Below are 14,290 nucleotides of genomic sequence, written 5' to 3' on the forward strand. Positions count from 1 at the left end.
TTTCAGATTATTTGAGAAAGTTTGTGAAAAGTTATGTGTTAAAAACTGAAAAAAAGTAGGTGTTTCTAAACTTTTGCACGCTACTGTAGATACAAACACATATAATTATATAGATATACACAGAATGTTGGGTACCATGATAAATATATTTTAGGATCCTGAGAGCCTAAGGACCCTACCACATTCTCTGAAAAAAATTTTCCAAAGTTTTCTGAAACTTAGTTTACATAAATCCAATTCTTTTAAAATATACTTATATCAGCATATTCGTATTTAAACAACAGAAAAATCATACAAAAAAATAAATAAATTTAGTGTTCAAATGTATTTTATAATATTTAGATAAATAAATTCAAAAATTAAATAGGAGGTAATATTTTGTATTACAAAAGATAATTAAAATAGATGTTACTATGAGATAAGAGATATTTTGTAATACAAAATATTTAATATCTATTTTAATTTTCTTTAAATATTTGATTTTTACTTGAAATTACACTAGTTTATTTACCTTAAAAACCAAAGGAAATTCACGAATCCCAAGTGTTTTTAAAATCATTACGAATTCAAGTTTAATTTTAACTTGTTCAGGAGAAGATATATTCTGAAAGATATAACATAACAGATCAATGAAATATATCTGTTTTTATAAATGAAATATATTTGTGCATATGTAAAATGAATTGAAAATATTCATCTATTATAAACCTGTTACTTAAAGCAATTTTTCAAGTAAAATACCTTTGAGTACTTGCTGTTTGTAGGGTCATTTTTTACATATTCTCTTAAAGCAAGCCACGAATGTAGATAATGTTCTGAGTTACTATAAAAAGAGATAATAACAAATACAAGATAAAACTGACATGCTGAGCAGACTAAAAATTTGTAGCACATATAAATATTTGTAAATAATATGCAAAAGTGTTAATAGACCAATATTTATATAATAAAGTAAAATATGATACTTAAAATACATTACATAAGAATATTTATATTATGCATACATACACTTTAATGAAATGTAAATTTTAAATTGAAATTCTTTACTTGTTTTCATAGTTTGTGCAAGAATTTGTAATAAGTGAAATTAGGAGCTTGCTGTAGCTTTCTTCTGAAACATTTTTAATCAATTGCAAAACAGCATTGGCTAATTCATATTGATTTTTATCAATGTGATACCAAAATGATTGCACTAGTTCCTCAAGATTCATTACATTTATCTGTTTAATACTAATAATTACAAAAAAGTAACCAAAAACTGTTTATTTTTATCTAAAAAGAAAAGTTGAAGACATTCTTTGAATTTAAAAGCAAAAGAATACTCATTTTCAGTCATTCTTAGTTACTCTTTAATAAATCTTGTTTTAAACTCATTGATGACGATAGTGATTGAATTGGTAATTGTCACTAGACTGACTCGAGTGACTGTAGCTACCGGTTTGTGTTAAGATAAGTTATTTTACTCGAACCGGTAGCTACAGTGACTACAATCATAATAAAAGGTGTAGCTGCTGTTTGGCTGTAATTTGCTTTTAAAAACTACTAAGTAATATTTGTCAAAATTAAGTTCTTTAAAATAAGTAATTCTTTTGTGTTTGTCAGTAATTTATTTGTATTATTTATTGACTTCTATCAGTACACTGGCGATAAAACGAAATTCATTACAGAGAAATTAATGTCAATCATTAAGCTTTTAGTGGGATATCTTGTTACAAACAGATTTGAACATTCATTACAAAAAACATTTTCATGTTTATCATCTAGGAGTTAAGGAGAATTGTCCCGCGAACTACTCATAATTTTAATAACAGAAAGTGCATAAAAGCTTTCGATCTTATGAGCTTATTTGGCTTAAGTCAAACGGGTCTGGTTGGACCAAGGACGTAATAATATTTTATTTTACTTCATGTTTGAGTCACTATTGAGTTATATTGTATAATAGAATATATATGCAGCGAGAAACTACAAAATTTCTGATTAAAACTAGAAATAAACTTGATAACGAGACTCGGTTGGCTTGATTACGAAAAGAGAATACCGACAGTTACACATCTACCCAATTCATAATGCTTAACGGGAATAAGAAGTTGAATAATGATTTGATAAAGTTTTCAAAAAAAAAAAAAAAATCGATGATGAGAAGCTAGAAATTCCAAAGTAGAGGGAGAGGCCTTAAATGAGTCATGTGATTCAACGCCAGTAACTAGAAAGATTATCAGTCTTCGAGTAAATATTGATCGTTCACGAGTAAAAGAGAATCAACCTGATTTACTGAAAACTATTGTTGAAATCGCTCATTATTGGTAGGCAGTCCATTAAAAAAAGACATGCTGCTGTTAGATGTACAAAAATGTTAAGTGTTTTGACCGAAAACTTACAAAAGGTAATATGAGCAAATAATAGTCTTAAACCATATGGTTTTAGATGTCGATGGCTTAGCCTCATAGCCTTATTTAGGCATTGGCTAACTGAGGCTATACTCCCTAGGCACCAACCGTAGGACAGTAATAGGGCACTTAAAATATTTTTAAATATTTTTTTGGTTGCTACCAATACCATTAACTCGATGATATATAACATTTATTGTTACGGATAACCATCACTAAAACCCTATTATGTTTATGCTATATAAAATTAAATGTATCCCATTATGTGCAAACAAACCAGTTTTATCCTCAAATTGTCAAGCGCGAAAATTGGAGATGCTATAAACGGCTGTAAGATTGCTACTCACTGTCACACCTAATCGTTTTCTACACCATCGATTCTTCTCTAGCAATTGCCGCAAAGTAAAATTCAAATTCAAGACTGCTAAGTAACATTGGCCTTGTTTTACGGAGCTCCATCTTACATGAAAACATAGTCTGTTGGTTCAGGATAATTGGTTTGAACCCAAATAAACTCTTTCAATGTGGACTTGGGCACCGTTTTTCAGCCCTGATAATAGAATTACTGGTGGTATTTTTTTACCATCGGAACTGACCAATCCAAAAATCATGATCTGCGAGGGATGTTTTGTCCAAGGTGAAACTTGACCTTGTCTTGGATATCCGAAACCTTTAAAAGATAAGATAAATAAATTATGACGATAATTTGAGACCTGGTTTACAATGAAATTCTTTTCATCCGAGAAGAAGATAATTGGTTTTTTCTTCTTAACGATAGATTTGATCTTCGTACATCTTTCATCAGGAGGCCTTTAGTTTTTAAGCGAGCATAAATCTTTTTATCCTAAATAAGAACAGTATCTCAGCTTCCTTCACAGCCTTTAGGACAAACAAATTACTTATTCAAGATCTCGGACCATGCTTTTCATTGTCTTAGATAGGTTGGTCCGGATCTTCCTCTTGATCTTATTGAAAAAATCCCGGTTAACAACTGAAATGGGTCTGCGAGAGTTGTTACCAGCATATGTGGTTTACAAAACAAAAACCTTATGGAATACTGGATGGAACATGGACCACAAGAAGCACGTTGCAATAAAAGCGGTTGGTTTGTTCTACTTACTTTGAATATTGATTCCTTTTTTTGCTTTAATAGAGACTCAAAAAGGTTAAAGGCTGACGTGTCATTATTGGTGACAATTATCGTCACACTTGAGTATTGCATTTATTGATGCATGTTAGGCTATTAACATAACTTTTGTGGCCTTACCAGCAAACTCCACGCATTTCACCCAGCTATTAAATGTTGCTTACTTTAGGCCGATGAAGATCAACTGGCGAAAAATATTATGCAAATGGATGGTGACGAGAAAAGGCAGACAAGACCTTTCTCTTCCTAAAAACGAGTTTTCGTTACTTTTAAATTGCTTAAAGACCAGTTTAGATGAACATGGGAGTGAAAATCTTGAACTTATTTTTACAAAATTGTAGCCTTTCAATTAGGCAAATCTTAAGTTCTATCTCGATTGACATATTGTTGTGATAAGACAGGTATTAACTCTAGATATTGTAAAGATGAAAAATTTTAGTTTTAGCCAAAACACCAGGTGGGCATGCATATGCAACTACATGAAATCTGTCACACCATTAAACTTTAAAACTGTTTTTCCATAGAAACGACCAGAAATAATTGTAATTTTCTTGGTTGTAACATTTGTAACTTCACTGATAAAATGGTAACAATTTAATTAGTAAAGTTCGAGAAAGTTCTGTAGCCATTCTAAGACAAATACTAATCAAAAGAAAACTGGTAAACCTGTTTTAGAGAACCATGACTCAGAGTTTAAAAACAATAGCACTAAACTTGAAGATAAAATTTATTGTTTATACTAAAGTTGAAGAAATATCTGTAGACAGAGAATAAGAATGATTGAGAAAAGCTTAATATTTTAAAGTAATTTAGGGGGATTTAAGAGGTTTTTTTAGAAGGATTTTAGAGGAGATTTTGAGAGATTTTCCTTATGGGGAGAATTTTATGAGAAAAGATTTTGAGGAGATTCCCTTTTTTGGAGAGAATTTTGGGAGGTTTTATACTCTAGTGTCCACAAAACTATTATATTGGCATTTTGCCTTCATTGAACAAAAAATTTAAACTGCGGATATTCTTTGGATAAATTGAACGTTTCTCCTTTAGATTAAACAGAATCCGAAATTTAATGGATTTATTTCAAACGGTTTGAAAACAAATTGCAACTAAATGCACCTTTGTTCGTTTTGTATATTCTCTTCTCGAAACTTTCAAAAAGCTGATCTTTACATTTTAGAATCATTGTGTAGGCACAAATATTGTTTAACCTAACAAGTGTTGTAAAAAAATTTTAAAAGAGATTTTAAAAAGTTTGTTTGAATGCAAGAAGTGTGGGTCACAGTATGTCAACCAGTATCTATCTAAGATAAACATCTGTAGAGTAATCTACTAAGGGAGCTTCGTTTGAAACGCAATGCTTGAAATGAGTTGCTTAACAGCATAGACACCTTAGAGCTGTTTTTTCAGTTTAGTCTTGAAGTTCTCGTTACCAAATACATTAAGGTACCTATAAAAATAGTCTATGGTTGTCTTGAAAAATCATTAAGCCACACAAATATCAAAGTAGATATTTAGAGTAGTTCTCTACGAGTTACAAAAATCTAAAGGATACAATTCTTTTGAATTATACACATAGTTGAGTAATATATTATCGAATTTATCGGCAAGAAAGGTGGAGACTTTCGTATGATAAATTTTTAAATTTGATGAAAAACAAATTATATATTGGAAAGCAAAAATATATTGAAGCACTAAAAATGGTATCAAAATGATTGTAACAAATTCTACTCGACTCCTAATAGCCATCCCCTAGGATAAGGTTCTTAAAAGGCTTTTTCAATTTTTTTTTTTTTTGTTTTTTTGTTACATTAAGCTAGATCAAAATTCATCTAGAGATTTCAAATATCATTAAACAAAATATCCAGTTTAAAAGTTTCGACCATTTAATGTTGTTTAAGGAAGTAAGTAAGGGGAACTTTGAAACATATATCATCATAAATAAAAGAGATTTTTTAATTAAATCTGTTGATAAATTTTGAACTATTTTATGATAAAACCAAAAAAAGTTTTCGATTTTAGAAGATTTTAGTTCTAGGAAGGGGATATTAGGGGTCGTGGCGCAGTTGGATTAGCTTCAATTACCTTAATTTTTTGAAAGTCATCCTTAATCGACACCAGTATCAACATACTAGAAAATTGACTATGCCTTATGCCTATTAGCTACCTATCGTGAACAAAAAATTCATTGGCACTTCCTTAAAATAAATGATTTCTCACTCGGTCCCCAATTAAAAGGGTCTTCTTTTACATTTATGGAATGGGAAAGGGAAGTAAGAGGTCGGCAAGCGATAGAAGGTCAGTCGAGTTTCATTTTTAAAAAAGTAATATGATCCATTCTCAGGGGTAAAATTTCCTTTCTAAATAAATTTTAATTCTAATTTATCTTAATAACGTTAGAATGAAGCAACTTTTAGCGATTTTTTTTCCATTGAAACAAATTGAAACTTTTTATTTGGGTCACCATAATGGCTTTCAAATAGCTGGCACCCACATTAATTTCATTGCATAATTTTATAGCTACGCTTACTTTAACACCGCTTAAACTTACTGACAGTTTTTATTCCGTTAATAAATAACTATAAAAGCTCACGCGTTCAATTATCAATCTTTTTGAAATTTGTGACGTTTATTTACACAAATTTAAAAACCATAATTCCTAAACGGCCCACAGACGAAGAACTATTTTAATGAAATTAAGCTGTACAAAAATAAAAATGATAAAATAATAATAATAATAAAAATCTCTTGTAACAATCGAAAAAATTAAAGTAATTTTAAAACTGCTTTTTAACACAAATTTTAAAAATTTATTTCAATAAAATTTACATCACATGTGCAGCTATACGCACCATTCCATAAAAATTATGTGTCAGCTGAATTTCTTATGTTTCATAAGTTACGAGCAGAAGATTTGCAAATTGTTTTAAATCGGAAAAAAAAAAAAAAAAAAAAAATGTTTTTGATTAAGACGAGTTAAATGCAAAAAGGTCGAGAAATTTGTAAATGCTCATTCTCTATCAGCTTCTTTGTGGTCTAGATTTAATTAATATAAAGACATTGTGAAACCAATGGACAAATAAGCTTAATTTAAAAAAAAAATCGAATTTCGATAAATCTCTAATATTTAAAAATCTTCTCAGAATTTAAAATGCATAAATATATTCTTGCAAATGATGATTTTTTGTTTTTTGAAGAAATCTGGCGAGAAGAGCATTTTGATTTGCAGCAACTTGAACTTTTTTACGGGCCAATCAAAAGAATCATCTACTTGCTCTACTATCTTCGCTATCACATAAAGATGAATTTGATTGACGACGTTGAACAATTTCCAGAAAAAAAGAATCATCTTTTGCTGGTTTTGGTTTTCTATAAAAACTTCTCGCTTGCGGTTTATTACGCAGTCCTACACACCAGCGTTTATGCAAGTACATTGCAGAGTAATACACTGTAAAGAAGTTTTCTGTGAGTGTTTCTTCAAATATGCATTCTGCACTATCTACATCCTAATGAATAAGTAGCTTTTTAATTAACGCCAAAAATAATTTTTGCGTTTTTTTTTATTTTTTGTTTAACATTTGTTTAATATCATTAATAACTGCTTGATAGTTACTGAGAATAATAACATAGTTCAAAGATGAATAAAAAATATTTTTGAACACTTACTGTTCCTCGCATTTGTCCGGCATCATCTATCATAAGAAAGAGTTCCGCTTCAACTGCCCATAGCTTTACAAGATCGGCTCCAACTGGGATTACATCAATTTCAACTAAAAAGTATGTAATATTTCATCATCATCATCATCATCATCATCATCATCATCATCATCATCATCATCATCATCATCATCATCATCATCATCATCATCATCATCATCATCATCATCATCATCATCATCATCATCATCATCATCATCATCATCATCATCATCATCGTGATCATCGTCATTATGATCATCATAATCATCCACTCATCATGTAAATCTCAACAAAGTTACAATAACCATTACCAGTGGCAAATATTAAGAGACAAAGAGTAAAAACTACTTTAAAACTCATCAAGTTTTATTACTAACACTCCATCTTAGATGTTCGGCCTGGTCAGGCTGCGCCACTGGTTATTGGCACAAAAACTATTTCAAGCATTATGTTCATGACCAAAACTGTTTTTTTTCATAAACATCATCGTTAACTACAATTATTTATTACAATCATCAAACAGCTTACTATGAGGACTGCATGGATCTCTATTTCCAATTATTTGCCCATTAGGCATTATCGCTAAATAATAACCAGATTGACTCTTCAAACGTCTTCTACGAGCTGTTTTCGTGTGCTTCATACATTCGCAAGAAGAGTCACTGGAGTTTGTATTTTTATCTTTTGAAGGATTGTTTTTCGAGCATGTTTTTCGATCATTTAACATAAAGGCCTTCAAATACCTGTTACTGCATTCTTGTTCAATATGAGCTAATTGGGTGCCAGTCGAATGATTCCAATCATAACACTGCTCAATTAAATTGTGCATTGTTTCGTGCGCTGAGCGCCTAAAAAAGTTTTATTCGATTAAAAAGGTTTCGATATGTGATACACTGAGAATATTTTTATCAAGTCAAATTGCATCAAGTAAACATAGTTTTTAAGAGGTTTTGTCGTTATTGCGACCTTTCGCTGTCAATTCTTTTGTTATTCTCTGTTTAAAAGACGCACGCATCATGACAAACAACGTGACAAAATATACGGCTTTTCAACATTTGTGGCTACTAATAAATTTAAAACTCTGCTTGCTGTTTTTTTTAAGACAACTGCAATGAGGGCTATTACTAAAACCTTATTAAACTTGAGATTGTTATAAGATTATGAGTTGAAATAATTGACGAAACTAATTTTTATTTCACCTTTTAAAAAATAAGAAAAAGTAAACCCTTACACGTCAGTTTTTAAAACAGGTGGTCAATTCATTTTCATTTAAAACCAATAATTTTGTTTTTCGCGAAAATAAAATTTTTGTATGTGACAAATTACTATTGCATGTATATTTAAGTAAATTTATTTTCGTAAGGAAAGAAAAAAAACAATACCTTAGTGCATAATATTAACAATTAGAAACTCCAAATCGCATTTTACGTTGTTTTTAAAAAGCGTGTTGATGCCCAGTTTCATTTCGCCTTTTTTAAAGTGACGTCAACTTTATTTCCAATCTTTTCAAAATGAGTAAAGATGATTTTGAAAAAATAGAATCAGGAATATGAGAACGAGGCGAATTTTTTTAATATCTGGTTAAAAACAGGAACGCTCCTGTATTTTACCTGATAAGTTCAAAGGATTTTTTAAAACAAACATTGGAACTTTTTTTTTGTTTTGATAAAAACCTATTTTATCATATTGAGGTTTCAGAGTAAAAGCAGAAAAATTTCGTTTAAGTTCGTAGAAATCATTATAATCTCCAACTCCAAAGTCTTTATCTCGTAATGCTAACAAAACTTAGAAATCCGTCCAACAAAATGCTGGAGTAAGATGAAACCAAATATTTTGAGAAAGATTTAAGTTTTAGAACTACCTAATCAACTACAGATAAAAAGTTCGAGCGCATGATGAAAATCTACCCAATTCTATGTGAGGAAAAAAAGTCGTTACCAAATTTGTGAATTGGCCACAATCATTTTTACTAGATGAGCAATAGTGAGAACTTCTAAAATAAAGCTTTGAATTGGGAAACCAATAAATAAAGCTTTGAATCGGGAAGCCAATAAATGAACTGTAAACTATATCTGAGAGAATATGTGAAAAGAAGAAGTCAAAAAAACTAAATCTTCGAAGAGAAGCAACCATAGAAAATCAGGAATAAATTTAAATGCATCTTCTTAAACAATATTTTAAATTAAGTGTTTGAAAAAATGTAAAAACTCGACGTCATTAAAGTCTGAGGAATAAAAACTGGAGCAATCCTAATTTCTCGTTCCTGTTTTTACAAATAGCTAAAATAATATTTGCTTGATAAGTAAACATATAGAAATAAAACTATTCACCGTCAGACAATGTGGAAATCTAAACCTTTGATTAAGAATAAAAAGAGAAAGAAAAAAAAAAATAAATAAATAAGAAAAGGAGTAATATAATGATTGCACATGTATTATTTACTTTCAGAGGTTTAACACATCCATTCACTACCATCTGAAATCCAATTAGCTGCGGAAATCTCCTGTTAACTTATAAGAAATAGCAATAGAAAATATTTACCGTAGATTGTTACCGATCTAATAATGCTTGTTCTTCAAAAGAGAACAGCTAATACTAAATCAATAAAATACATTCAGGATATTTATACGGTTTCATTACCAAATAATTCATCAACTATACTTTGAAATTTCTTTAACCCTTAAAGTTCTGAGAATTAAATTGCGTAAGAGAAATAAGATTTTTGAAAAAAAAAAAAAGTAGTTTTTTCTAATTTTATTTCTAGTCAACGAGACCACGGTCACTGTATGAGACCATTCTCAGTATATGAAATTAAAAGCAAATAAAACTATGAACTACACATATAAAAATAAAAACTAAACATGTAAATCTTTACTAAACTCATTTTATAAGTTTTCAAAAGCCCTTTATTGTTCATTAAAAACGGTTGCAATGACCTTAAAGGCCAGCAGTTGTTCTGCTCCTAATATACTCAAAAAATCAACTTGAAAGGAATTTGACTTTAGTTGACTGATATTTTTAATACATGTGAACATTAAAATATTCAAAATACCAGACTATTAACATGTATTTACATTATTTATTATATATGTATAAATCTCTCTCTCTCTCTCTATATATATATATATATATATATATATATATATATATATATATATATATATATATATATATATATATATATATATATATATATATATACATGTGTATATATGCGTACTTTACGTATATTTAAGCGAAACATCCATAGCATATGATACTTAAACATAAAAATATTTGAATAAAAGTGATTTAAATGGTAAAGACATACCCCACATAGCAAGTTTTTGGCCGATTTTTAAACATGATGTTCTATGGAATAACTTTAGAACTTATAACTTCGTTGTTTTATGAGACAATTTATTGAGAATCGTCAGCTAAATGTATTAAATAAGCTGAGCGATTATAATAAGCAATAGGTGATGAGTTTAACATGGTTTTTATGAACAATATCTTGCGAAGTTGTCATGGTGAATTATTTGTTGCACGAAATCACGGATATGCATTATCAGCGTATATTAAATATATATTAAAAATATTTGCGTGTTTACTTGTTTTAATTTTTAATTTTCAATTGGTTTTCTAATTAATTGAAAGCGCTAAACTAAGTTGTTTCTGAATTTGAGTTGCAAAATAAAATTTGCCAAACAAACTTTAACTGTTCATAGAATTCACAAAGATATTTTTATAAGGTAGAAATGAAATGAATATGAATCATACAAAATACGCTTAGTAGTGCTCATTAAATATATCAAAAGCTGTTGATTGCCACACCGGAAGGGTCACAAAACATATCAAAAACACATACCGAGTATGTGTAGTAAAAATTTCTTATAAAAAAACTTTTTTTAGCTACATAGAAACCAGGTGTCGGTTAATTCATTTATATATAGGACCTAATCCAAAGTATTTCGAGGCAAAATATACCTAGTTTTAGGTTATCATTTTCTCATTTTAATCGCTTCAAATTACTTGAATAAAGTAAACAAGAAAATGCTTGTTACGCGGAAGTTATGTAAATGGATGTAATCATTTTTATCGGACGATGTTGACGCAAATTAGATCTCTCAGTCTGATACGGACGTCTATTTTTATAGAACGTTGGCTTTTACAGACATTTTCTTTTCAGTAAAAAAATAGTTTTTAACGATCAGTTGTAAATAAATTTTCAACGATTAGTTGTAAAATAATTTTTATACAATTATTTCAAGAACGGTTTAATTTTGCTGTGAGAAAGAAAATATTTTTGAATCGTTCAATAATCTATGCTAATCCAGTAATTAGAAAGAGTTTTTTAAGATGTTTTCCAGGTTTTGTTCGTCTCATAAAATTATTCTAAAAGCTACGTTATTAGATTAAACAGTATAAGAACCGTTTAATTGTCTCTTTCAAAAGTAAATTTTTCGCTGTCCCTAAACAAACAAAAAAAAGGTGAATCTTGAAACGTAATGATTTCTTTGTAATACAATCAGTCCCTCTCAAATGTGAAAATGTATTTAAATTAATTTTCCTATTTAAAAAAATTTAAACAGCTTTGTCAGCATTTCGAATTATTTACAAAAGGAGAGACTTCATTAGAGACAACTTATGTCAAGTGACCTACGTCGAGAATAATTAAATACTTAACAATGAAAACCAATAAAACAATTTTCATCAACTTCAAACAAACTTTGAAAGTTTTTTTTCGTAATAAAACAAAGTAAATAAATTTTCATGAGAAACTTTATTATATTACAAATTAGCGATTAATTAATCGTAGTGAAGAGATAACCTTGAGAATGGAGAAATGATTTGGAAGTGTTTTGTAGCAATTTACAAAGCAAGATGCGATAAAAGTTCTTCTCTTGAGAATTTCGAATTAATTCACAGAGATTAAAGATGGTTTTTGAAAACTAAGTAAATTTTTACTTAACAATAGAATGAGCAATAACGTATTGCCATTCTTATTGTTCGATTATTTACTGGAATAAGAAAACGAACATAAGTCTAATAATCACGCGGAGCTCACGAAATAACGAGAATCAGACTTACCATTTTTGTGCGTTTTTGATATTGATAAAACCCATTCCAATTTTCAAGAGAACTTTAATGTTACTTATCTGTTTTGTTTGTAAATAGAGTTAGATGTGAACTATTTTTTCTCAGTTTAACTTTTTTTAAACTTAAATTTAAATTTTTTCTTTTTAAACTTTCCCTACCAATAACATGACGCCTTAAAAACCGCCATTGTGCTTACGCAGCATTTTGTCGAATTGAACTGCCGATATTTTGTTTGTAAATCTTAAGAGGAAAATTAAAAATAAACTTTTATTTTATTGACTTAATAACGAAATCATTTTAATAACAAAACAAATATTCACATATCGTTTGTAAAGAAAATAAGAGCTTTGAGAGTTTTTTTCTAATATACACAAAAATATTTTTTTAACTTACGTGTGTCTGAATGATGTCACACACAAAGCTCTGACAATCTGATAACTTAACTAAGGGGCGGACAAAAAGCAATTCAGCGCGCACAATATCAAAGGGAAAAAACTGAAAATCGTTGAATATAAGGTATGGTGAAAGGAAAAAAGGACTTTACTTGAAAAATACAATTACTTGGGGGACTGGGTGGACGAAAAATCATCAGTGAAGTTACAAGGGGAGTTAAAACTTAAAAAGCGGGCTAACTTTAGTTCCCAACTCTAACAACTATTCTAGATTTCAGAAACTGACCCAAGATCCTTTAACGGTATTTATTTTATTTTTCAAAAAAATTGTACCATTCACGTATTATAAAAAGCTTATGAGCATTGAGTTTAGTGTAATTTGCATTCAGAAACATCAAAAAGACAAAAAACAACAAAATAACGCTTTAAAAAATTACGTAATTTAACCAGTGAAGCCGTTTATAGACAGCGCCAGGTGAGTGGCAATTTAAGTTTTTTATCTCTTTCAATCTGCTGAAACTTGTAAATTTTTTTTAAAACGAAAGTTAGAGGGTAAATATTTTGTTTCTTGATATGGTCATACCTTTAAATTTCAATTTGAAGTACCATTTTATTATTAAGAAAGATTTTTAAGCGATAATCTTCTAACGGCGGAATATTTTTTAAGATAATAAGTTACTGAGGTATACAAGACAAATATATAGTATAGTAATGATGAACTATTTCTCCATAGAAAGGCCAAAGTCATACATTTGCGCATGCATCGTCACCTTTGAAAAAAGTTGGTTTTATGATTTATAGATTAGAAGATTCTGAAAAAATGTTGATTTAATAAACAGACATTTTTATCCTAAAAGGAAGATTTAATGATGATAATCCGTCTTTATAGCAAGTATAGCTGATCTAGCTTAAATGTATGTCTTATTATACTGTATATTTACAAATTGCTTTTTGTTCGAATTAACTACTTTGCGTAGTATTTGAGAAGATAGATGTATAACATGCCATAAAGCCTTTGAAACCAAAGCTGTTTTTCAGGCTAATGCCTGAAACATGTTTTTATCACTTTCTGAGAAAGAGAAACCTTTTTATTAATGTGTAATTTCCTTAATTCCTTTTTAATGCATTGTTAATTTAATTACAACTGATACTTAGCATCTATTAGTTTTACCACAGCTTTACTGTCTACTACAAGATCGTGATATCTACAACATTTCGTTAATCTTACTTTAGACTTAAGAACGAGGAGGAAATGAGTGTTGTCGCACCATGTTCAAAAAAAGCGATGTTAGTTTAATGTAAAAATAGACAAAGGAAGAAAAGTTTAGAAGTGTAAGAAACGACAACATCTTGTCATCAAAAAGAAGTTAGCAAGGCGTTTTAATGGAAAATTAAAAAAGGACTTTGAAGAATTCATTTCTCAGACAAAGCTCGAACTTTCTCTTAAGACCTTATCAGGATAATTTTCTGTAGACAGAAAAGTTTTCTGGTTCAGTTTGTATACCATTTTGGATTCTAGAAAAAGTTTTTAAAATACAAATAATCTTAATTGCTTTTTCACTTTTGTTCCTGTTTGAAATTCTATGAAAGTA

At 29.3% G+C, this 14,290-nt stretch overlaps 2 protein-coding genes and 1 long non-coding RNA gene across 11 annotated transcripts in view; 1 reads left to right on the plus strand and 2 right to left on the minus strand.

Annotated features, from left to right (window-relative positions):
- The window catches only part of LOC145181283 (uncharacterized), a 46,734-nt gene extending 45,463 nt beyond the window's left edge, over nt 1–1,271 (minus strand). For all 7 annotated transcript variants that reach the window (XR_016449596.1, XR_016449597.1, XR_016449594.1 and 4 more), the window contains exons 1-3: nt 1,048–1,271; nt 742–823; nt 512–604 (exon numbers count right to left, since the gene is read on the minus strand). Coding sequence is in view for 2 of the 7 variants with exons in the window: in XM_090077721.1 (XP_089933847.1) it covers nt 512–604; nt 742–823; nt 1,048–1,211 (339 nt within the window). In the remaining 5 variants the exon portion in view is untranslated. The remainder of the gene's footprint in view (nt 1–511; nt 605–741; nt 824–1,047) is intronic.
- Nucleotides 1,272–6,492: 5,221 nt separating this feature from the next.
- On the minus strand, nt 6,493–12,527 carry LOC145181379 (fibroblast growth factor 12-like). 3 transcript variants are annotated; one of them, XM_080056476.2, is made up of 4 exons: nt 12,298–12,527; nt 7,756–8,075; nt 7,195–7,298; nt 6,493–7,034 (listed from the first exon to the last, which is right to left on the minus strand). In XM_080056476.2, the coding sequence occupies exons 1-4, from the start codon at nt 12,330–12,332 to the stop codon at nt 6,792–6,794; spliced, it is 702 nt and encodes a 233-aa protein (XP_079912602.2). In that variant the 5' UTR covers nt 12,333–12,527; the 3' UTR covers nt 6,493–6,791. The 3 variants fall into 3 exon arrangements, with proteins under 3 accessions (XP_079912602.2, XP_079912610.2, XP_079912596.2); XM_080056484.2 differs by lacking the exon at nt 12,298–12,527 and adding an exon at nt 8,610–10,296; XM_080056470.2 differs by lacking the exon at nt 12,298–12,527 and adding an exon at nt 10,538–10,686 and having other exon boundaries at nt 6,495–7,034.
- Nucleotides 12,528–12,584: 57 nt separating this feature from the next.
- On the plus strand, nt 12,585–14,279 carry LOC149892323 (uncharacterized). Its single transcript, XR_016449561.1, has 3 exons — nt 12,585–13,173; nt 13,432–13,612; nt 13,932–14,279. It is a non-coding gene; the product is annotated as an uncharacterized LOC149892323 (long non-coding RNA).
- The last annotated feature ends 11 nt before the right edge of the window (nt 14,280–14,290 follow it).

The sequence above is a fragment of the Hydra viridissima genome, unplaced genomic scaffold (genome assembly GCF_058129835.1).
Source record: "Hydra viridissima isolate aposymbiotic clone 2 unplaced genomic scaffold, HvirCarnegie_v1 scaffold_2, whole genome shotgun sequence".
In the NCBI taxonomy this organism is placed as follows: Eukaryota; Metazoa; Cnidaria; class Hydrozoa; order Anthoathecata; family Hydridae; genus Hydra; species Hydra viridissima.